This window comes from Aristolochia californica, unplaced genomic scaffold (assembly GCF_029961685.1).
Source record: "Aristolochia californica isolate CCGP_79_NKW_82.1479 unplaced genomic scaffold, dmAriCali1.0.hap1 SCAF_16, whole genome shotgun sequence".
Taxonomy (NCBI): domain Eukaryota; kingdom Viridiplantae; phylum Streptophyta; class Magnoliopsida; order Piperales; family Aristolochiaceae; genus Aristolochia; species Aristolochia californica.
In genome coordinates this window covers 21,766,225-21,790,413 of record NW_027181837.1, presented here as the reverse complement: position 1 = coordinate 21,790,413, position 24,189 = coordinate 21,766,225, and the positions used below count along the sequence as shown (strand labels likewise).

Here is a 24,189-nt window from a genome sequence, read left to right as displayed (position 1 = left end):
CTTATGAACTTTGATGAAATATATGAAATTTTAAAAATTAGTGAAAATGAAAAAATATTTGATAAAAAAATGACTATGAGCTATTTATTTTATTCCAAACAATTAGTTAATTGAAGGAAGTTACTTTGTTACAATGAATCATTCGAAGGCTTTCAACCCATTAGTAACTTAGTTAAGCTTGGTTAAAATAATAAGTTTAACTCTCACAATAAGAAGTTTCACAGAGCTAAAATTATTATGGAATGAGGTTTTACTAAAGAATTTCAGTTAAAAGATAATTTAGTTATGTTAGTCTTATATTTATGTTTAGTTGTTTAATTATGTTAAGACTTATCTTAAATGTTACATTTTTAATGTAATTGGGACAATGGTAGTTTAACTGTAATCGGACTCTACTATTTTCCTTTATCATAAATAAGAGTTCATGTGCTCATATTATAATAAGTCAGTGAAGTTTTTATCTTTTCCATGTTACCATTGAGTTTTTTTTTTTAAAAAAAAAATTGGTTTTTGGGTCCTTCATTTACAACAAATTTATACCCAAATACTAGACCTAGCAAAGTTCAATCCTGAAAACTCCATAAAATCACCAAGCCATAACCTAGATTTTTACAGCCATTGAGCCAACTTCTTTTTAATAGAATGAGTTTAATAGTAAAAAATTGTTGGGAGGGTTAGCAAGTTGCAAACTTGAAACCCATCAGAAGAAAGTGGCACTTAGTAGCTTGACTCGAGCTTGCTTCAAATAATTGCTTAGATCTTAGACATCCACAACCATTAAAGGTAAGTATAAAACAGGTGAGTAATAGTAGTGGATAAATTCTTGTAAGCTCTTGGCCCTGCCAAGACTATTGATTGCAAGCACTTAATATGTAAAAGAAGTTAGACAATGGAAAGTGAGATGGGATTTGCCCAATTCAGAGACTAAGACAATTTCTCCTTGTTCGAGTACAATTAGCTCTGGTTTTGGTTCCAATTCATGTTGCAGCAGGCAAAATTGATATTTAGAGATCCCCAGTTACCATAGAGAGCTTTTCTTTTAACTTCATGGTAAGGATGATTAAAAACCAAGCTAGTGTTTGTTCGTATTCCTGATACATGTTTTGAATTGATAATATGTATCGGATTTTAAGATATGTTTGTTGGTTGTTATTGGAGGAGCATATATCCCCTGCTTTGATCTGAGTAAAGAACAGTTTCAACAATGTATATGACAAAATGTCTAGCTGAAGCTGTGATTTCTTATTGGGTTGCTCAGTAGTTAATCTGGGAAGCTGCCTTATTGGGTTTTTATGTAGCAGTAGAGATGCTTTTCCGTATCACCTCAGAAAGGGAGATCCAGTAATGGGAGTCCGAGTAGAGAAGAGATTACAACAACTAGTTCGACAAAATAACCAGTTGAAGCTGTCATTTCTGGTGGAGATTCAAACACCTCGTTGCTCAGAAATGAAACATGAGATGCTACCCAACTGGGTATTTCAGCTGTTAAAGACTGCAAAGAGCCGATCACTTTGTATATTTATGTCTTCCGCTCACAGTGATCCGCCCTTTTCTCATTGTTGAAGAAAACACAGTTAAACATCTTTCAGATATGCAGTCAGAAGTCTGAACCTTTAGTGGATAGGACAAGATGACTAGAAGAACCGGTGATTTCTGACGGAGATTGAAACACCTTAGCAGCTCAGAAGTGAATTCCGGCAGCTAGCCATTTGAGGCATTTAAGTTTCAATTGAGATGCTGCAGGTTCTAATAGATTACAATGACTGCAAACAACCAATCACTCTGCAAAATCATACATTCCCATCACAGTGATTTTCCATTCTGATGAGGAAAACACTGTCAAATCCACCCACCAGCACAGAATTGTCCCCGCGTCCCTTCAGTTCAAAGTTGCAGACGAAGATGTGGCTGTTGCTAGAAAGCACAACGCGGAAAGCCGTTCATGTCCTTTTCTTTCTTATGATACTTCAATGCTGAGGCTGCCGACGGAAAGACTGGCATAATCAAGGAGGCTTTGGCGAAAATGGAGTCTCCGGGGAACAATTTGAACAAAATACACAATCAAGGACCGAAGTGTAATATTTCAAGTTTTAACGACTTTGTTGGAGGTTTTGAGCTCGTGGTGGGTATTTTACCTGAATTTTAAACTGACTTTTCAACTAAGCTTTTTTTACATAACCGTGCAGACAGTTGGTCACAGGGAGTCAAACGTAATTATGACGTTATTGAGGGGGAAAAGAGAAATTGGAGGAAAAAAGGATAATATGAACAGACAGCAGATAAAAAAATTGTCAGAAGCAGAAGAAAACACAGTGAGGAGACAAAAGTACAGAAGTCAGGTAGAGAAAGAAAGAGGGAGGAGAGAGAAAATACGAAGATTAAGATTCTGGAAAGCAAAAGCAGAAAGTAGGAAAGCTGAGAATCTGGTTTTCTTAATTCATTTATGTTTCAGAATTTATGGCGTCACACGTTCGAGTTAGGAGAAAAAGGGATTTTTAGATTTTAGAGAGAGAAAGGGAGGTGGGGTGGAGAGAGGGAGAGTGAAGGGGAAAAAGGGGAGAAAAAAATAGAAAAGGCTGCGGGGAAACAGCCCACATTGCTTTGCTCAACACATCAAAACCAGCAAAATGATCGATTCTGTTCAGAGGGAGGGTGGCTCTTGCTTTCTCGCTCGTCTGGGAGGAGAGAGAAAGGGGGAGGGAGGATTAGAGGAAACAAAAATGCGCCCCCTTGAGGAGCAATCTGCTCTCGCTGCGCCACGTGGATGGAAAGGATTGGCTCACACCTGCCATGTCAGTCCCGCGATGGTTTTCTCTCTCGTCCTACGACCCCGCCGATTCCGTATCTTGCGCCTCTCTCCTATTTATTCTCTTTCTCGCTATATCACCCGCTCTCCAAAGCCCTAGCCCTTTTTCTTCTCGCTGCCTGCAACCGTTCCGCTGCTCGTCTCTTAATCCACCGCCTCGCTTTTTATCCGTTTGGATGATCTTGGAGACCAGTTGGTTTGTACAGCTCTTTACTGAAGAATTCGCGGTTTTGGGTGTAATTGCGGTTGAGAATGGTGAGTATTACTAACATTTGATGTGGCGTTGCTTTTGATTGTAAGATTGTAGTATCTATGTTTCATAGTTATTATCTGAGATTTGCTCGGGTTTATCTGATTGTGGTTTTAGCTTCTGGAATGATGAGTCGACTGTCATTAGGGTTTATGTTTGGAGATTATAGAATTAATTCAGTTTGAGTCCTCATTTAACTTCGTTTTTATTGGCTTGGCTGTTGCTGTAGTTGGGATATGGTCCTTTCGGAATTTGAGTTTTAAATGAGTGAATCTATCTTGCCTTTTGTATTTAGAAGTGTCTGCCACGCATATGTTTCTGAAGATGGGCAATTGAGATGCTGGGACTAAATGGTTCAGTGGTACAATTAAACAAGAATTGGACTTGCTGATGGAGTAGGTTCAGTAAGTGTAGAATGTTTTAGCTTGGTCATTGGATTTGGCACATAGATTTGTGTTTTTGGACTATTTACTAGAATCTGTTTCTTTTGCCTAGTAGAGATGTAGGTGAATATGGGTTTACTTCAGTAGTTGTTGATAAGTGTACTCGACTTCGGTTTTCCAGATAGTGTTTCTAGGACAGTTTGGCATTTGGTAAGTAATTGATTAGTAACATTGTCTCCTTAACTTCAACACAACAAAGATATACTTGAAAATTCGTTAGAGGCTTTCTTTTCTCCTTTATTAGCTTGAATTAATTATTGGTGGAATTACTTTTTTTTATCTGTTGGAGTTTGTGTATTTTTTGCCATCTTGTTCTAGCTAACTAAGTAGTGAAGAATATGAGTCTGGTTAGAAGTTTCTGAATGATTCAGGGTTTTGATGTGTGTTCTATTTCTGGAGACTTCCAATGACAAGACTTCTTGTTATCAGAGCCAACAACTGGGTGAAAAAGTAGCTCACAGAGCTTGAAAACCAAACGTAGGTTCCCGGGAAAGCTGTAGCTTTTTCACTATGCTTCGTTCTGAAAATGAAAAAGGTGTTTTTGTGGGTTTGTAGAGATTGATATTTGGAATTTGGGGTTGTATTGGGCAAAGGATAATGGAAATAAGTCAAACTTTTTATGGTTTTGGGTTAGAACTTTAAATTCACCTTCCTGCTTTAATGCTAAATATCAGCAATCTCTTTCCCCTAAAGAGTTTGTCTATTTTGAAAGAATAGGTTAGAAGTTGTGGTTTTCTTGGTGGATTGATGGTTTGTCTTGTTTTCTCCTCTTGCTGCCTTTTATTCATCAGTGTTCTGACTTATTATGACCATACATTATTATAGAGAAGAGTGTGATTCCTTTTAATTCTTGTAGGAACCAGACCTGGGGGACTGCAACGCCTTGTTGATGGTGGATTTATATCCGCGATAATTAACTTATATCATACTTCTGTGTAGTCATGTTTGTGAAATAAAAGTTTCTCAAAATGAAGGAAAATGGTCCATTACAAGATAAAATGATTGAAAAAAATTGGGTCCTAAAGCGTAAGCGAAAACGGGTCCCTGTTACAACAGAACTAACTAATGGAGAAGATGGTGTTTCTACCGTACCTTTGGAACCTCTTAGTAATAGCTCATCGGCCAAGCGGAGGTTAAGGAGTGGTGATAGCATTTCTCCTTCTCCACAAAAGAGGAAAGGAAATGATGGGGTATACTTCTTTCCTTTTTAATCATAGAAACAATCAAATCAACAGTCACTATTTTTTAATTAGTATTTTTTCCCTTGATACTTATAAAAAAGGACTTCATTTGTCTCATCTTTATGTTTATCGGCATGGAACTGTTGATTCAATCATCAACTGAATCTAAGAATCTGTTTGACTGCCAAAGAGAAGAGAAGGGAACTAAATAAAAATAAAATGAGATTACTTTCTTCTGATAATTTTTACATCTGATGTTATTTTAGGTTTTTGATTGTTAGTAATGGTCATTGGGCTCACCTATTTCTTTCTTGGTTATATTTGCCCTGCAGTACTATTATGAATGTGTAATTTGTGATCTTGGTGGCAACTTATTGTGTTGTGATAGGTGTCCTCGTACCTATCATCTCCAGTGTCTTAATCCACCTCTTAAGGTATTTATTAGCTTTTATCACCATTCCTTCTTTTGTTTTTTTCCTATGAATTTCTAATTCGTATTGAGTATTCTTTTCTTACTCTTCCCGAATTTTTTTATTTCAAACTTATTATTTATGTATGAAGATCATATGCAAAAGTGATGTATCTTCATACAATTTAAATGAATGACTGATTTTTTTTTATTTTTTATTTTTGTATTTCTTGTGAAGAGGACTCCCCCTGGGAAGTGGCAGTGTCCAAAATGTTGTGAGCAAAAAGAGTCTGTAAAATCAGTAACTCCTCCTCCTGATTCTGTTTCAAGAAGAGCAAGAACTAAGGCTTCCATAAAGAAATTAAAGACTGGCAGTAAAACATCTGGTTCAGGGAAGTCATTGTCAATTGGTCGAAGCTCCATACTGGAGAAGCATAAGTCCTCATCTTCTGTCAAAGAAAAACTCACCTTTGCTTGCCATGCATCTCCTGTGGAAGAGAAGTCAATATCACAAGAAATGGAAACAAATAGTACTGGGAAATCATCTCACTCATCATTTGATGGTGGGTTTGAAGAAACACCGTCACTTCCTCTGGACGTGCAAAATTCTTCTAGATCTTTGGACTCAGAGCCTGAGGCAGAGACAAGATCTCCTGCAAAAGGGCTTATTGTCCGGTTTTATCATTCTGCAGAAAAAGCTAAGAAGAATAGGCAGAAAATTGAGAAGGGGGACCATAAAAAGAAGAAGTCTACAGCTGAAGCTGAAAAAAGTGTGCGATCCAATCTCTATACTCAAAGGAGTGGGTCCAGGGCGTCCTCTGCATGCCCTGAAATTAGAAACCGCAGAAAACGTAGTTCAGTTGACCGCCACAAGTCAAAGGAAGATCGAGTGGTGCAGAAGTTGACGCTTCAAGTACAAGATAAGGTCTCTTTTTGCCTTGGTTACTGAAATTGTTATTGTTTCAAATATTGTGATTTGGATATAGGTCCATGTGGTAGGGTTTTACCTCAAAATTTTAAGTGCATAGTAGCATTACCAATTACTAGCATAAGGAGTTCACTGGCAATTAGGCCACATGCTTATACCTTTCTGCAAGTAATATTTGATTTTAGTTGAGCAGAAGTTACTTAGCTGCACTATAGTGAGAAGGTTTGGCTTTCTCTCTGTATGGTGATGGTTGCTTGTGCTTGATGACAATTTTGAACTTTTAGGTCCATGTGAATCTAATGAACTAATTGTTCAAAGAGGTTTGCTGAAACACCATACCTTTCTCGAGTTCCTTTAAGAACAAATAGAATAAAAGAGCAGAGTACTTCTTCCAGTGGTGCAAGGGAGTTTGCTTTATCGGTAACTTTGTGAAAAGATACCTCTTAACTGGCAAATGAAGCTCATCATTTCTTCATCTTCCCTTGACAGCAGAAACCTCCTGAAGAGATATCAAACTCATCAACTGAGTTTGATGGAGGAACTACAGTAGATAAAGTTGCTATGTATGGAGAGTACATTCTTGAGGGAACCCAACAGGTAAGATAACTAACAGTATAATGGTTCAGTATTCTATTTACTTGTTTTATTTGGTGTTGGTAAAACTGTTTTTGTTTGTTCAAGGTCGATCGCATTTTGGGTTGTCGAATTCGAAGTAGTGGGTCTGATAACATCTCAATTACACTTGAAAATGACAGTAAAGTCACAGTTTTGAAGGGTGCTGAAAATAAGTGCATAGATGGCTCTGATGTCAATGAAGAACCTACTGGTGAAGGAAACATTCATGAGGAAGAGCTTTCTCAAAAAAACATTCTTGAGGAAGAGGATGGAGTAAATAAAGATGATATGAAACACATGTCTTTAGGTGAAGACTGCTTGGAAAAAAAAAATGTCTTGGCAGCAACCAATGTACCTGCTGAAGACCAGCAATATACAGAAGTCAACTGTGAAACACAGATCAAATCTGCTATAAATGCAGTAGATATTGTCGATGTAACTAAAAACACTGTGGAAAAGTCTAGTGAGACAAATGAGGCAAATTTGGAGGCAAGTGCTAATGGCATCACTTATAACAAGCAAGACCTGGATTTAATGCAGAAAAATGCAGACCCCACACCACATGAAGATATTGTATGTGAATTTTTAGTTAAGTGGGTTGGCCAGTCTCATGTTCACAACACATGGGTCAGTGAGTCCCAACTGAAGGTTCTGGCCAAGAGAAAGTTTGAGAATTACAAGGCAAAATATGGAACCATTATGATTAATATTTGCCAGGAACAATGGACCCAACCTCAGCGAGTTATTGCTCTTCGTATTGCTAAGAATGGTACAAAGGAGGCATTGATAAAATGGTGCGGTCTTCCGTATGATGAATGTACATGGGAAAGGTTAGACCAACCCATCATGGATAAAGCCTCTCATCTTATAGCAGAATTTGAACTCATTGAGAGTCAAACATGGGAGAAGGAATTCAGTGGAGCTTACCCTTTAAAAATAAAAGGTGATCAAGTCGAAATAATTCCTCTTATGGAACAACCTAAGGAACTTAAAGGAGGTTCATTGTTTGCACACCAATTAGAGGCGTTAAATTGGTTAAGAAAATGCTGGTGCAAATCTAAGAATGTGATCTTAGCAGATGAAATGGGCCTTGGTAAAACTGTATCTGCATGTGCTTTCATCTCATCGTTGTATGTTGAATTCAAAGCCAAATTACCTTGTCTAGTTCTAGTTCCCCTTTCCACAATGCCAAATTGGGTTGCTGAATTTACATCCTGGGCTCCTCATTTGAATGTGGTAGAGTATCATGGAAGTGCAAAAGCAAGGTCTGTAATTCGTCAATACGAGTGGCATGCAGGTGATTGGGATGGAACTCATAAGGGTAGAACTGCCTCTTACAAGTACAATGTTTTATTGACTACTTATGAGATGGTGCTTGCTGACTCGTCTCATCTACGAGGAGTTACCTGGGAGGTTCTTGTTGTAGATGAGGGCCACCGATTGAAGAATTCAGGGAGCAAACTTTTCAGTTTGCTCAATACATTTTCTTTCCAGCATCGGGTGTTATTGACTGGAACTCCCCTCCAGAACAACATAGGCGAGATGTACAATTTGTTGAATTTCTTGCAACCTGCATCTTTTCCTTCGCTATCATCCTTTGAAGAAAATTTTAATGACCTGACTACAGCTGAAAAAGTGGAAGAACTGAAAAAACTTGTGGCACCCCACATGCTGAGGAGGCTGAAGAAAGACGCAATGCGGAATATCCCCCCTAAGACTGAAAGGATGGTCCCAGTTGAACTAACTTCCATTCAAGCAGAATATTACCGTGCCATGCTTACAAAAAATTATCAGATCTTAAGAAATACAGGAAAAGGTGTTGCGCAACAATCTATGCTTAACATAGTCATGCAGCTACGGAAGGTATGCAATCACCCGTATCTCATACCTGGGACAGAACCTGAATCAGGGACCATTGAGTTCCTACATGAAATGCGTATAAAGGCTTCAGCTAAACTGGCTCTGTTGCATTCTATGCTGAAGATTCTGAAAAGGGAAGGACACCGGGTGCTTATCTTCTCACAGATGACTAAGCTCTTGGATATCCTTGAAGATTATCTCACTGTGGAATTTGGTCCCAAAACCTTTGAGAGGGTAGATGGATCCGTGTCAGTGGGGGAGCGTCAAGCTGCTATTTTACGCTTTAACCAGGACAAAACCCGTTTTGTCTTTTTGCTATCCACTCGATCTTGTGGGCTCGGAATAAACCTGGCTACTGCTGATACAGTGGTAATCTATGATTCTGACTTTAACCCACATGCGGATATACAAGCTATGAATCGGGCCCACCGAATCGGTCAATCAAATAGGCTTCTTGTGTATAGGTTGGTTGTTCGTGCTAGTGTTGAGGAGCGAATCTTGCAACTTGCCAAGAAGAAACTAATGCTTGACCAACTTTTTGTGAACAAGTCTGGATCACAAAAAGAAGTTGAAGACATTCTAAAATGGGGGACAGAAGAACTTTTTAGTTATTTAGCTGATGGGGATGGAAAAGATGCTACTAATGAAGGCTCTCGGAACAAATCTGATGTGGGTGGGGATGCAGAGCAGAGGCATAGAAGGCGAGGTGGTGGCCTTGGAGATGTGTACAAAGATAAATGCACAGATGGATCTCAGAAGATTATATGGGATGAAAAAGCAATTTTGAAGTTGCTTGATCGCTCTAACCTTGATTTGGGATCTATTGAAAATATTGAAGGTGACATGGAGAATGATATGCTTGGTTCAGTAAAGGTGGGTTCTCACTTCATGCCTCTTTCCTCGCTGAAAATGTTGCTTTTAGCCTGTTTGCATATTTACTGTCTTTATCATATCACCTTTTATTTATTATATTTTGTTTTTCAAAAACAGTCTGTGGAGTGGAATGATGAACCGGCTGAAGAACAAGCAGGCAGCGAGTTACCCCCAACTACAGCTGAGGGCATCACTCCACAGTCAAATGATAAGAAAGAAGATCCTGCAGCCAGTGCAACTGAAGAAAATGAATGGGACCGGCTTTTGCGTGTGAGGTGAGTTTTCAATTTGCTGATGTTTCTACTTTTTCCTGATTTGAATTTAAAGAGAGATCTGCACAAAGTTTATTTTGTGCGATTTTCACAATTATGGATGTCATTATTGAGTTAAGCCCTTGTTTTTCTTTATCATTATAGGTGGGAGAAAAATCAGAATGAGGAGGAAGCAGCCCTTGGGCGTGGAAAACGGCTGAGAAAAGCCGTCTCCTATAAGGAAGTCTTTACTTCACATACAAGTGAAGCTTTTTATGAGGTACTGTTGTTTTCTTTCTTTTTAGCTTTGGCATGGTTCTATTTCACTAAAAGCTTGAGAAGCTCTTTGTGTTCATATAATGTAATTGTGTAAGAGTAATTCCGTTTGGGATGGCAATACTGGTGCCTGAATGTTTGTCTTTTTATTAGCTTCCTGTGGTTTGACTTTTATTTTTTGGTTTATAGCAGAGTGGTAATGATGAGGATGAGCCAGAGCGTGAGCCAGAATACACACCTGCAGGTCGAGCTCTAAAAGAAAAATTGTAAGTGCAAAGTCTTGAGCTATATCTTTGTTATAAAACCTGGATCAGACTGGCTAGTTGAACTAAATTCAATAGGACCCGGTTTCTCATCCCGGGTCAAGAGTACCCACAGATCCGGAAGTGGAGTGTAAAACCTGGTTGACCAGGTTGAGTTACTGCTGAGCTGGCTGATTTGGCTTGGTCAATCCATGCAAGAAAAAAGACGGTTGGGGCAGAAGCCCCTTCCTCCTTCCCTGTCTCTATTTTTCTGTAAAAACACAGAGGAAAACAGAGAGGGGTGGGGGGAGGGAAGCTGCAAATTTCCACTAGCAGGAGAAGGGCTCCTGTCCTTCCTCTGCTGGCAGAAGATGAAGGGTTTTGGGTGGGTGGGTGGGTGGGGGGGGGCACTCCTTCTTGCTGGTCTGGCGAGATCTCTCCCCCAACCTCTAACTTTAGTTTTTTTTTAAACAATGATCATCATGGGTCACCTGGTGGTCAAACCCAGTGCACCTGGGTTGAGCTGGACCGGTCACATCTCTGGTTGGATTTTATAACAGTGGTAGTTATATTTGGTTGTCTTGATATTGATGTTTATTACAAAACTTTTAAGTGAATTTGCCTACGGTTGCTGAAGTCTTCTTTTAAACAGTGCAAAGCTCCGTGCTAGGCAGAAGGAACGCATTGCTCAGAGACGTCTGTCAGCATTTCGTGCCATTGACCCACAGGCTGTTGGTCCTGAGTCAGTGCAACCATTTTTACACACCAGTGAAGTTGAGAGTCAACATAATGCAAGACCTGCTGAAGTTGTACAAGACCAGGCTTCTCCCATAAACTTGGAGAATGCCATTATGTCTCAGACATCTGAAACAGCAATGAGGAACAAAAGTGAACAATCTTCAAGGAACAGGCTCTTGAAAAATACACACAAAAGCATTCAGAGTCCTCATCTGGACCTCTCTGTCAAACCTCCTGGCAGTCTCAATCCTGACATATTCTTTCCAAGCCACCAGTTCCAAAGCACAAATATGGGGGGGAGTTCACTACCTCCAACTACCATACTGGGACCTGTTTTGGGTCTGTGTGCTCCAAATGCACCTTTACGAGATTCAGCCTCTAAACACTTCCATCCTTACTTGGAGCTGCCAAGACCAAGTAAGCAGCAAACTCGTGTTGGTATGGCGATGCCTGAGTTTCCTCTTCGACTTGCTCCTGCTGCTTCAAGTTCCATCAATTTGGACTTGGCGCAAGAATCTGCAACAGCATCAGTGCCACGTGATACATCAGAGTTTTTGTGTCATCCTATAAAAAGTACAATTCGAGAGGGTCTCATTCCTAGTCCTACGGTATGTTAGCTCTAGACACTTCTTGTCATCTGTCCATTCTTCTTGGATCTTTTATCCTAAAACTTGATTAGTTGAATTTATTTTTCTTTCTTAAGTACAGAAGTTTCTTGACATTTTTTAAGACCAATGCAATTGAAAATTTGTTTCAAATGGTTAATGTTAAATTGGGTCCAAGGCCCATCCCAAAACTCAAGATCTTTGATCTCACTAATCCATGTGGGACTATTCTTTAATACTCCCCTTCATGTGTAGGCACGTGGATAATTTGGGTGGAATACCCACATACGAGTACTAGTTCTGAAACCATGTTAAATTGGGTCCAAGGCCCATCTCAAAATGACTAGCCACTTAGGAAACCTTTTTTGCCAACTAATAAACTCAATATCTTTGATCTAACTAATCCATGTGAGACTATTTCTTAATAGTTAAAAAATTCTAATCAATAAGAATAAAAAATAAAAAAAGGGGTTACTAGTTCTATTTTTCTCTGTTTCATATTAATCGTATTTTCTGAATAAAATTTGCCATATGCAACAGAACCTGCTCAGATACTTGCCTCTTTTTTTGGTGACTATTGACCACCAGAAAGTCGATCTATATTTTTTTTGAACATCTTGTTTTTCTGTGTCTTGAAGATTTGAAGTATTTGAGAAGCTTTGTGACACTGATTTAAGTTGGCTGTCTAATGTGCAGTGCCCTTCTACATTGTCACGAGGAAAAGGCCCTCTTGATCATCTGGACAGTTTAGGTGCTGGATTTTCATCTTTCCAAGACAAGTTACCTGCACCTAACTTTATTCTTGATGAGAAGTTGAATTCCAAAGTCCCATTATCAGCCAAAAGTGTATCCAACTCCTGTGCTGGTCTCTTACCAAACTTATCATTGGACATGAATGGTCGAACTATGACTCACTCTGTCCAAGATCTTCCTACAATGCCATTATTGCCAAATTTCAGGTTTCCCATTGATGAGAGTATGCATCCTATGAGAGAGGTTCCACCCGTGTTGGGCCTGGGTCAGGTCCAACCAACATTTCCTTCATTGCCTGAAAATCACAAGAAGGTTCTTGATAACATATTAATGAGGACAGGACCTGCATCAAACAAATTCAAAAAGAGACTGAAGATGGAGGCTTCATGGTCAGAAGACGAACTTGATGCCCTCTGGATTGGGGTTCGTAGACATGGGCGGGGTAATTGGGATGCAATGCTCAGAGATCCGAAATTGAAATTTTCGAAGTACAGGACCTATGAAGAATTGGCAGAGAGATGGGAAATGGAGCAGCTTAAAATCTTGGATGGTCCTGCCTTCCCCCCACCAAAACTAACAAAACCTACATTTCCCAACATTTCAGATGGGATGATGACACGGGCATTACTTGGAAGTAGATTTACAGGGCTTGATGGGCCAGATAATTATGGCCCACATAGATTTCATTCCCATCTAACGGATTTCCAGCTGGGTCATGGAGATCTTCCGCATGTTGAGCCAACTGGTCATTTCAGTCAGATGCATGAGCACTATTCACCTATTCCTTCATGGAAGCAGGACAAATTTAAACCAATTTTTACTGGAGATTCATCTGCTGGACCTTCTGATAGACCTGGGACCTCTAAACTGTCATTGGAGCCCCTATTTCTTCCCAGTTCATTATCTGGCAATTTTCAGCAGAGGGATGATGACCAAACTGCAAGTAAGTACCTCAAGTTACCTAGTCTTTTGGATGAATCTCTGAATCGGTTACGCAATAGTCACAACATTTCACGGGAGGCTGGATTCAGTGGGCCATTTCCTGATACCAGCAAGAAACCAAATTTAGATCATCCTCCTATCAATGTTGATGCTTCTGCTGGTAATTCTTCTGCAAACAAGCTTCCTCATTGGCTCCGAGAAGCAGTCAATATGCCTCCAAAGCCTCCAGAACCTGAGTTACCGCCAAATGTTTCTGCCATTGCCCAGTCTGTTAGGTTGCTGTATGGAGAAGCTCAACCAACAATTCCTCCTTTTACAGTCCCAGGTCCACCTCTGTTCCTGCCAAAGGACCCAAGAAAGAGGATAAAGAAGAGGTGGTGTAAGTTACGTAAACTCCAGCAAGTGACACCAGAGATTGGCACTTTGAGCTCTATCCCTCCTGCCCCTCCTTTTCCAACGATAGTTCCATCAACTACACCATCAACAAGCCTCTCTTGGGTGGAACCCACTGTTACCCTTCCTTCACTGAATTTAAATTTATTAAGCACACCATCGTCATCAACTCTGCTTGCCAACCGCAAGAAGTCAGGCATTATGTTATCACCGTCGCCTGAAGTGCTTAATTTGGTTGCTTCCTGTGTAGCTCCTGGTTCACACATGCCAAGCTCAAGCTTTCTCACAAGTGATAGTCCTGCAATGAGGAAGGGCTTTGAGCATTTAGAGCCATCTGGAGACGTGGGTAGTTTGGATTTGATGAAAGGAGAGCGTGGTAAAAGAAAGGCAAGGAGCTCACTGTTGAATAGTTGGGGCAAGCTTCCAGAAGACCATGTGGTTGATAGGATAGAAAGTGGGGATTCTAGTGAAACCCACTCAGATGCATGTGAGGTCCAGGTTGAAGTGGAGGAAATTTCTTCAGAGGAGACGGTGTCAGATAACCATCACAGTGAGCATGAGTAGTAGATCTGCCATTATGATCTCCTCTGCCAATGTGCCATTTTTGTAAGCATTATTTTTAGTGTTAATTAGGAAACAGTTATTTGGACAACCCTTATGTAAAGATTTTGTAACAGAAAGAAAGAAAAATATAGTCTTGCCTTCACGGAGTTGTTCTACAGTGTTTCTTTTTCATTATTAGTGTTCTTATTCTTAAAATTAGTTTACTTAACCAAATCTGTTGGAATAGATTTGTTACCCAAATTCTGAAAGATTATCCTACGTTCTTGTAGAAGGGAATAACTTCTTTTCCAGTGTTCCAGTACAGGTTGGTTTGGGTGTTGAGCAAAGGTCTTTCTAGCAGTAACCTGAGAGGTAGTACTCATCTTCTGATTTTCTTGATGCTTTATATAGGTGTCCTTGAGACTCAAAACATGCAGGTTTTCTGGAAGTCTAAATCTGCACCAGGGAGTAGTTCTTCCATAATTCTCATGGGTAAGCTGAGGCTGAACTGTTTCCCAGAAATATGCAATCGTATCTGAGCTTCATTGTTAATCCCATTCCTAAACCTATCCTCTCAATGGAGGAGGCTCTTTATGGAGAATCAAGACTATAAGATAAAGAGTTATATTTTTGGTTTTTTTGAATGTTGATTATACCCACAAACATTGCCACGATACACCTCATGCCCTTGGTGAGACTTGAATCCAAGACTTCACATTAGAAACCCCTATTGGGGCCATTGAGCCAAGTGCCCAACTCACATATTAGTATTTTTGTCTTGGGAAGCTTGTGGCAGAAAAGCAAATCCATTTTGTGTGTAACTGTTTTAGCTGTCTTTAGCCTTGTTTGTAAAATTTGAATGCTGAGAGCGAGCGAGCGAGCGAGCAAGGCTGATTTCCCCCTTAAATGGATTACCCAATGACATAATTGAATGATGCCACACAAAGAAATGACTTTTTTAATCTTTTCAAGGTGGTCTTTGTTTGGTGATATAAATCTATCAACATGGGGCATGTTATTTTCTTGTTGCTACACATTTCTCTCTGATTTTTATTTTATTTTTGTTGTTGTTGTTATTGCTGTGGGTTATTAAATCGATATGCTGGCAGTAACACTTTCTGTTTGGTATGTAGTTTATTACATGCAACTGGTCTAGGGAACTTGATATTTATCATTTCTGCAGAATTTTTTGATGTGTGCATAATCGGTGCCTCAGCCTTTTCTGTGAGTAATGTAGTGCTTCAACTTCAGAGTTTGCATTAAAGTCCACTGTCCAATGTGAAAATTGTTATTTATTTAACCACAAAGAGAGCATTTCTGAATCTGCTATTCATGTAGCTATATGTAGAGATTTGCTATTATGAGTAATTAGACTGTTCATGCCCCATAATCAATAATTCTTTTAAAAGACTGGCCACATTGGCTGGGTGCATTTTTTTTTATGCTACAGACCTGATCATGTTGGTTGAGTTTGGTGCAGCTGGTTCAACCGGACCTGACTTCCCCCCTCATTTAGTTCTGATCTTTCACATAGCCAGCAGAAGGGTAAAATTCGCCAACCTCTGCTGCACACAGCACAAAACTGGTTTGGATCAAGTCGGTTTCCTCTGTTGAGTAAGTAGAGGGAGGAGCCTAGTCTATGTTTCCTGGCAGCTGGGAAGGGTGCAGATCTGATGACAGAGAGGGGTGGAGCAGGGTAGAGTTCCCTCTCATCAGCCTCTCTGTTTGCAACAGAGAGGTTGGGGAGGAATATGTAGTTATCCTGAATCTACCGATGATAAAAAACCATGTAGTTCATCAGACCAGTTTTTATGACATTGCTTGTAGCCCTTCTCTGTAAATATATTTCCCTTCGGTTAAAGTGGGTCATGATCTCTTAATGGTAGAAGTTAGCCTCTAAGCAGCAAGCATAGCGACACTTTTGTGCAATGAAGTTCTTCGATTTAGAATTCAGTTTCACACAGAATCTAGAACGAGTTAAAAGTCTTGTAAAAGCTGAATCCGTTCCTAGGAGTAGATCAACAGAGAAACATCTCTCTCGTTTCATGGAAAGCATTAAATTCCTAAGGCTGTTTCATCCTCATTAATGGCCATGCCGACATGCTTCACATAAAATCTGCCCGATCATTCACATGCTGCACAGGAAGGAGCAGGCCTTTATGTTAATTCACAGGACGTGTTAAGTAACGACAAGAACATGGGAACCCAGAATCTGCCTATTCATTTCAGAGAGAAAAAAAGTTGAAAACGCGGCCTGGAAGACGGAGCGATTTTACATTTTACATGTTTCACCATTTGTGACTGTAAATGTACGTTCATCTCTGTATATTCTCAAGATTCGTTCAAATCACAGACGGCTATGAAATCGGAACCAGACGCAAGAAATGAGAAGCAGGTCTCTTCTTCTCGCTGCCTCAATATCCTATCACTCCTGTCTCGTCCGAAAATCCGAATGAACAGAAGCACAGATGTCTTCGTTTGCTTCAGCAACAAAAATGCAGGAGTCTTTGTCTTGTTTTTGTTTTTTTTTCTTCTTTTTTCCCCAGCGTATTGGTAAACGTAATTAACACAAAGAAAGCTAAGGAAAAAAGAAAAGAAAAAGAAAGAAGAATGCTGGTGAAATGAAAGAGCATGACTGATTAATAACTTTGATTTCGTTGCAGAGAAAGAGAAAAGAAAGATCAAATTACAAACCTACTTTCTTACAGCGATCAGACACTATAAATACATTACTTTGATCTATCAAAACTTGGGGTGTTCATGCATCCGGCAACTCTGAACCAGAAATCCATGAAAGAAAAGAAAGAGAAGAACTGATCCATTGTTCTTCTGCAACTACTAGTGAACAGCGGCAAGCACCGAAGGAGCCGCGGAAGCCGACGAGAGAACAAATCTCGACGAGAATGCGTAAAACTGATTGGACCCATCATCGAATGAGCCATCGCTGTGATCGAAATTCCGGGCGTAGCTCATCGGATCGTAGTGACAATGGAATGTGGTAGGCCTGGTGGCGGAGCAGAGCATCTTGCTGTGCTTCTTCAGCTTCCTCATGAACTTTCTCAAGCAGCAGCTGGACGAGGGCCGCCGGTTGTGCCGCGTCTGCCCGCCGGCGTCAGACCCATTTCGAGAAACCCCGGAAATGGCGGAAGAGCTGTGTTTTTGCCACCATATGTGACCCATCTCTCTCATGCTAGAGAAAGCAGACTGGACTCTCTTCTCTTTTCTTTCTTTCAGCTTCTGAAGGTGTTATTCGCAGGGAAGAAGATGAAGCTGAGTTGGATTGAATACCCGCTTGTGATGATTTTATATAGTGTTTGGATTTCGTTTTCTATATGTTAGTTACTACGCTTGTTATTTTACTATCTTCGAGGTTCATTTCATTTGATCTGAGCTGAGTTTGGTTCAAATTTTTATTTCTCTGGTTTCCTCCAATTTGACAAAATTGTCGTTGGTGATCCAAATGAGGGACCTATGTCCTTTTACTCCTGTCTTTTCTCCGGTCCCACCATGTGAACTTCTCAAAGGTGGCCCATTGGGACTCACTCAGTAGGACATCTTGAATTTTTAAGGGGTTTTCGTCATGGGACACCCACCCTCTACTCATGGGACCTGTAGGGCATTTGAGCTTCAGTCCCATTCAGTGGCAGTGGCAATTTTGTAGTTTAGATGAATCATTGAGGTTATTGATGGTATTTAAAAAGCTGAATGATTTAGGTGAAGCAGTGGAATATGGGCAATGTACCGATCTTTCTGATTGACTGTCAGTAATCAGAAAATAATTTGACTTGCATGACCCGTCTGGCTCCTCCAGTGGGGCATCCATCCCTGCATATTCCCTTTCTAGGTCCCCCTCACCCTCCAACCATTAAACCTTATGACAGATATAAAACCCTAACTTTGAAACTAGTGAATGTCTTTTAAATTGTTTTCACTTAATTTAAGCCACTCCAATTTAAAAAGAATTATGGGTTAATGTGGCAACATGGGTGCCCTATAGAACAAAGTGTCCTTCAAAAAATGGGTCCCCTAAAGGGATTGGTGAGAGAGATGATGTGGGTCCACCATGTGAGCAAACATCTCTCCAGTTTTTGTCACTCACATGCAACAAAAGGCTAGTCAACATGGGCAAAGGTATTAAATGCCCTCACAGATGAAGAAACCACCTAACAGACCTCCAAACCCCACACACATTCATGAATTCAGGTTGAATGTCTTGGACACTGACATGCTTGTCTCTTCCCAACAGAACTCCATTTGATTTGTTTTTTTTTTATAACATGTGGTGCTCTTTCCAACACCACCACCCTCTGCTCTTATCATTTCTCTTCTTTCTTTCTCTTCTGAGCTCAGTTCTTCCTGTTCATATCCAATGCTTGGGATTGCTTCAATCTTGATTATCATTCAATTCATGAACTGGGTTTTGTAAGTCCTTCCTCGGATTTATATCTTTAATTTGGTCCATGTTTCCCTTTTAGACAACACTTGGGTTGCTCTCTTTGGCATGCATGCATGTCCGCCCTATTCTTGCATCAAAAGCATTTCTGTTTGTTGTGATGATGAACTGAACACTGAAGAAAAGCGTCCAGAAGCTCCTTCTCTGAGAAAATTCATGCACGGTATTCTTGGGAAAGAAGGGTAGGTGGGGAAAAGCCAAGGATTCATTGGTTTTTGCATGAAAAGTAGTTTCTTTGACTTCTCTGCAACTACATGTCTTGAGGCCAAGAACGTGGTTTCTACCATAACCGCGTTGAATGATGTTTGAAAATTACTCCAGAGAAGATTAAACAAATAAGAAGATCGTTTGAAGCATATAAAGATGAATGAATTGGTTTGGGCACTGTTTCTCTCTTTCTCTCTCTACGACTTATATGTCTTGAGGCCATTGGTGAAGCTCTGCTTCTCCCAAATGACAATAATAAGTGTTGAAGAATGTGAAAAATCACACAAGAGAAGATTTAAACAATGAAGAAGACGATTTGAAGGAAGCAAACATACCATGTGATGGATGGAGCAAGGGGTGAACTTGTGATTTGAACCACTGCATTGGTTTTCTCTCGCTCAAGATGAATGAACTGGTTGCTGCAAAAGACAGTAAACTAGAGCTTTGGATGATTAAAAGAATGGTTCTTTAATGAAGCAAAGAGAAGAGAAGAGCAACTAAGATTTGGTAGAGTTGTGCCACATGACTCTTGGTAAATAAAAAATATATGAACTTAATGAAAGCTCTTTCGGTGAGGATCGTATGAGAAGACGGTTTACAAGCTCTCTTATAATGTGAAAATCAATGAATCCAATAAGATATTGTCTTCTTTGTGGGCAACAAAGGAAAAGGTCAATATAACTGGATTTGACTGATCAGTCGTCTGTCAAACACACCCAATAAAATACATCCCCTTGAGATGTGGGTCTCTGCATAAAGGTGTTTTCTGGTGGCTACTTTTGAGAGCTTCCATGCATTTCAGTTGAAATCAGAGTAGAATCTGGATTCATTCAACTGGGGAAGGTTATTTATTATTCTTCCCTGTAGCACGTTTCGTAGACATTATTTTACTTGTTTTATTGTCCTTTTATTCTTTTAATCAATTAGAGAGTTGTATTAAACATCTCAATCAGGATCCAACCTGTCAACTGAAGCTATACAGTTATAGAATCAATCAGAATTTGACGAATTTTATATTGCTGGGATCTGCTTTGATTATCAAATGAAGCAGATGCAATCAAAAGAAAATAAATAAAAAGTGCTTGGCTCATTTCAGAAAAAATGCTCATGGAAAAGTTAAAAGAAATGTGCAGAGCTCATCAGACTGTTGTATGAAGCAGTAATGAAGGGTTAATGGGTGGGTTATACCTTAGATGATTCAATCTTTTCCTCTGTTCGCATGTCTATAGCAATAATATATTGCTCTCGTTTGATTTCTATTTGCCCTGAAGCACATAGCAACTGAGCAGATTGCCAAAATATATTTAACCAGAAGCATATTTTGAAACAAATGTATCCTCAATAAATATAGGACACGACTGGAAATATGGTTATAGAAAGAATCTGCCGACTCCGAGGCTTCATCGTTTAATTCGTCGTGGTGTTTCAGACGTGAATTTACACAAACATATAAAGAACACAATAAATCAGATAACAAGTGTTCACATAGAAAAGCTCCTTTTGAAGCTGCTGAGTGCTGAGTGAGAGCTTTACAGTATTCATAGATAGAGGAAGGTCACAAAATGGAGCAGGACTTTTGTACCCTACAATCATGTTAATGTCCAATGTTCAGATTAAAAAGCACAAATGAGGTTAGAACAAGGGAAATGAATCCAAGTATACGTACGTTTTTGGGTCATCGTATAGACTGAGAGCATCCTGGAACTTGATCCAAAGGATGCTTGCATCCTCATTTTTAACAGTCTCAGGACCTGCAAAGTAAGCTTCAGCGACGAACTCCGGAGTTCTTGCCCTGTTTCAAATGGAAATGAGATTATCTGCTCATTCATGGAGTCTAATTTAGAGATAAGTGAAAAGTTGATCTGTTTTGGAAGACACACCTTCCCTCATAATTGGATAGCCAGACCAGGTAAGCTGCACCAAAGTACATGGACAAAAATGGATTGGAAAGATCTTCCTCGGATTTTGCTTGGTAAGCATTATATCCATCCCTGTGAAGCCAGACAGCAGTGGGATAATCAATTCCCATAAGTCCTTTTCGTGCACCCACTCCATTCACGAACCTCATGCTGCTAAGCTCAGCTAGAGCGCACAAAACTGCCTGCTTACAAACCAGAAAAATTATGTAAAACTGAGAAAATTCTGTTCTCTATCAATGACAATGCACTATTCAGGATTTTCTACATTGTTTGGGACAGATCGAATAAGGTAGGGATGTTCCTTACAGGTGCCATTTCCTTCGTATCGAAGTGTTTTGATATTATGATTTCGGCGATGGTCTGCAGAGATTGTCACCATTAGTGAGCACACTCAATCAAGTAATAAAAAATGAAGCAATGCTGGATTTCTCGTAAACTAGACAAAAATGCGTTTTATCATCTTTATCCCCAGTACAGAGGGATGAAATATGAGAACAAAAGGGAATTGGAGTGGGTTATCATGTCAATAACTCATACCTTCACCTCTGCCAAGGAAAGATATGGTCTCCCTTTTGGATCCAGGGGAAACCGTACTTTTCCTCGTTTTTCTCCAGATTTTGTCCATTCCTTCTGTACAACAGATTGCTTCCATAACTGTTCCATATCTTCCGGGGAAACTACTGAATCCCAATATTTGAGCCAGTTATCTACACTCACATGCATGATACACTAGCGGTTAGGAAACAAACCATACTGCAGAGCAATGTGATGCTTAAGAGATTAGGTACAAATTGAAGTATAATAGAAACGCCAAGGGTACCATTGGTCATCTTAACTAACATGAATGAGTTGCTAAATGTTTACCTGCTTTGGTTGAAGCAGATCCAGCAGGACCTGCCTGGTCGGATCCCAAGGATTCATTTTCCTGATTCTGTGTGTTTCTGCACCAAAAGTCAAAATTTTATTCTATTTAGAAGAGTGGAATTGCAGATACTTCAAATCAATTGGAGATATATATGCTTCACAGCTCTCCAACATTATCTCACATGACAGGAAAACAACCCCATTTCAATATAGGCAGTGAAGTACTAGAATGAGAGTTTTCCTCCACATTTAATTTCAGGATGTGCATGGGTATTTTAAAAAAATTCTTCAAGTTCAAGCAGAAAAACACCTTCTAGATGGTAGACTTTTCTTGACTGAAAGATATCTATTCCAAAAATCCAATGTTGATTTATGATATGCTTTCTTGGCTTTCTTTATATTTCCTTTATAAGCTCTTATAACGAACTCTTCATCTCTTTCCCTGCATAAATCCGTTTACAATGTCAATACAAGAAAATCAAAAGGATTGGCTAATCAATTGTCACAAATAAAATTTGGCGTTATGACAACTTACTTGTCCTCAAAATTGGATAGCCATTTCAAGTAAGCAGCCCCTATATACGTATTCACGAAGGGCCTATTCAGTGCATTTTTACTTGCATCTATTTCATATGCTCGGCAATCCGTCTCACTGCAAAGATGTTCAGTCTTTTAAATAAAGCAGAATAAACAGAATCAAATTTCCCTAAGTTCTGTTCAATGGGCAAGTTTTGTATCCATCAAACAGCAGAAAAAACAGACTAAAATAAAGCTCATAGCTCTGTGGTCAAGAAGTTTTTATCTTGAAAATCACCTGAACATTTTTTCTGCTATTGCTGGAGTGATTTGCATTAGTCCTATACCCGTCTCCTTGGTTTTCTCCTCATACCGGGAGCAGAGAGGTTGTCTGTCACTTGCAATTTCAGCCAGAGCACGAAGCATGTCCTAGACAGAAGTATACAACTATTATAAAAACAAATGAAGGGTATATTATCTTACTTTTGGTCAGTAATCTATCTGTGCTTACTAACAAACCCAAAAATTAAGAGACGAATAAAATTGGGGGGTAAAAGTTTTTCAATAATATCCAGTAAAGCTTGAAAAGTTCCCGTCTTTCTTGCCAAGAAGAATTTCAGGTAGAAGGTACGTAGATCCTAACTATCAGGAAAAGCAAACAAATAAAATAATGCTCTAAAAACAACAAGAATACGTTCAGACAGTAAATACCGGATCTATCTGTGAATCGAAATGCCTAGATACAGTAATCTCTGCCACAGCCTGAAGAACACCAATTGGAAGCACGAGACCGATAATCAAATGAGGGTTTAAAGCGTAACAAGTAATAATCTCAATTTGTTATGTTTCCTTTTGATTTTACCCTCATTTCAGTCTGGGTCAGAAAAGGCTGTCCATCAGGATCTCTTGAAAGAAGAATTTTCTGTTCTTTAGTTTCTCCTGCATCTATCCATTCCTGGCTCACTTCAGGATCTGCCCACATCGCTTCCAGGTCTTCAGGTTCGACGCAGTCATTCCAATACTTAAAGCAGGCTGCCATCTCCGGAAGAAGAGTTTGTATCTCGCAACTTTTCAGAGTTGAAAGATCATCATATTCTACAGTTCAAATCGACGCCACCGAACCATGCAGTCCGCAATGCCCTTAAAAAATGTATGGCTTTCGTCCAAGGGGCAGTCAGAGAAAGAGTTCTGCAAAATGCTAGTAAGGAAATCACAAAGACTTTGAATCCGATTTCAACGAAATAAACTTTTATCGACAAAGATAAATCTCGGTAAAAAAACAAGGGAAAGCTTGTCACGTATTCATAGTGAAGAATAACATGGGACATTTGCAATTGCAACTCTTTTCCAACTAATTTCTGAAACGCACCATTGTTTTGATCGAGACATTTCAACATACAGACACCATGTAGAAGACGACACTTACCAATTCTCTTTAACAAACAGAATAACAAGAAATTAAAACGACAGCTTCCTTTCTCCGACACGAACGTTTTTTTTTTTAAAAAAAAAAAAAAAAAAAACAGAACAATGAGAACACTAGATTCGATATATGCTCACATAATAACTACGCCTGACAGACACGATCCAGAACAACCTCTCCGAGAACTACAGATATATACGTAAAAAGCTGAAAAAGCCTGATGCCATGAATATTCAATTCGCTGTATGCAAATTCTTACTTCAACAGACCTTCACGCAATTCAAAGAAAAAAACCATGCAAGATTCGTTCATTTCATATTCAAAACCAACGTTTTTCAAAAGAAAAAAAAGCGCTCACCATAGGACAACAGAAAATAACAGATTCACGAAGAGGCTTCCTCCGCTTACATTTTCACCAAAACCGAAACGTTGACGATTGACGATTTCGTCTGGCAAAGGAAGACGCTGTACCTTGGAAATCGTCAATCGAGATGCAGTCGAAGAGGAGGAAGAGAGAGGACAATGCTGAAGAATAAACGGAAACGTTAAAACGGTTAGGCCAGCGGACGTGGCAATGAGACACGTGGCCGCACGTGAGTTGTCCATTGAGCTTGCAAATGAATTTGGAGATGGAAATGACGGAGAAAGAAAAATTTTGGATTATGGAAAATAAAAAATGCATTTATATTCTTCTAAAAA

At 39.5% G+C, this 24,189-nt stretch overlaps 2 protein-coding genes across 4 annotated transcripts; one reads left to right on the top strand and one right to left on the bottom strand.

Moving 5' to 3' along the window:
* The first annotated feature begins 2,601 nt into the window (after nucleotides 1-2,601).
* On the top strand, nucleotides 2,602-14,292 carry LOC137952923 (protein CHROMATIN REMODELING 4-like). 2 transcript variants are annotated; one of them, XM_068800036.1, is made up of 11 exons: nucleotides 2,602-3,061; nucleotides 4,356-4,689; nucleotides 5,013-5,114; nucleotides 5,328-6,014; nucleotides 6,510-6,614; nucleotides 6,699-9,365; nucleotides 9,483-9,640; nucleotides 9,782-9,896; nucleotides 10,085-10,158; nucleotides 10,787-11,480; nucleotides 12,174-14,292. In XM_068800036.1, the coding sequence occupies exons 2-11, from the start codon at nucleotides 4,468-4,470 to the stop codon at nucleotides 14,127-14,129; spliced, it is 6,780 nt and encodes a 2,259-aa protein (XP_068656137.1). In that variant the 5' UTR covers nucleotides 2,602-3,061; nucleotides 4,356-4,467; the 3' UTR covers nucleotides 14,130-14,292. The 2 variants fall into 2 exon arrangements, with proteins under 2 accessions (XP_068656137.1, XP_068656136.1); XM_068800035.1 differs by having other exon boundaries at nucleotides 6,507-6,614.
* Nucleotides 14,293-20,161: 5,869 nt separating this feature from the next.
* On the bottom strand, nucleotides 20,162-23,991 carry LOC137953906 (uncharacterized). Of its 2 annotated transcripts, none has more exons than XM_068801455.1 (12): nucleotides 23,899-23,991; nucleotides 22,930-23,255; nucleotides 22,779-22,829; nucleotides 22,366-22,496; nucleotides 22,087-22,203; nucleotides 21,862-21,993; nucleotides 21,552-21,628; nucleotides 21,225-21,394; nucleotides 20,994-21,047; nucleotides 20,649-20,872; nucleotides 20,435-20,560; nucleotides 20,162-20,351 (listed from the first exon to the last, which is right to left on the bottom strand). In XM_068801455.1, the coding sequence occupies exons 2-12, from the start codon at nucleotides 23,104-23,106 to the stop codon at nucleotides 20,324-20,326; spliced, it is 1,287 nt and encodes a 428-aa protein (XP_068657556.1). In that variant the 5' UTR covers nucleotides 23,107-23,255; nucleotides 23,899-23,991; the 3' UTR covers nucleotides 20,162-20,323. The 2 variants fall into 2 exon arrangements, with proteins under 2 accessions (XP_068657556.1, XP_068657557.1); XM_068801456.1 differs by having other exon boundaries at nucleotides 20,649-20,869.
* Between the last annotated feature and the right edge of the window lie 198 nt (nucleotides 23,992-24,189).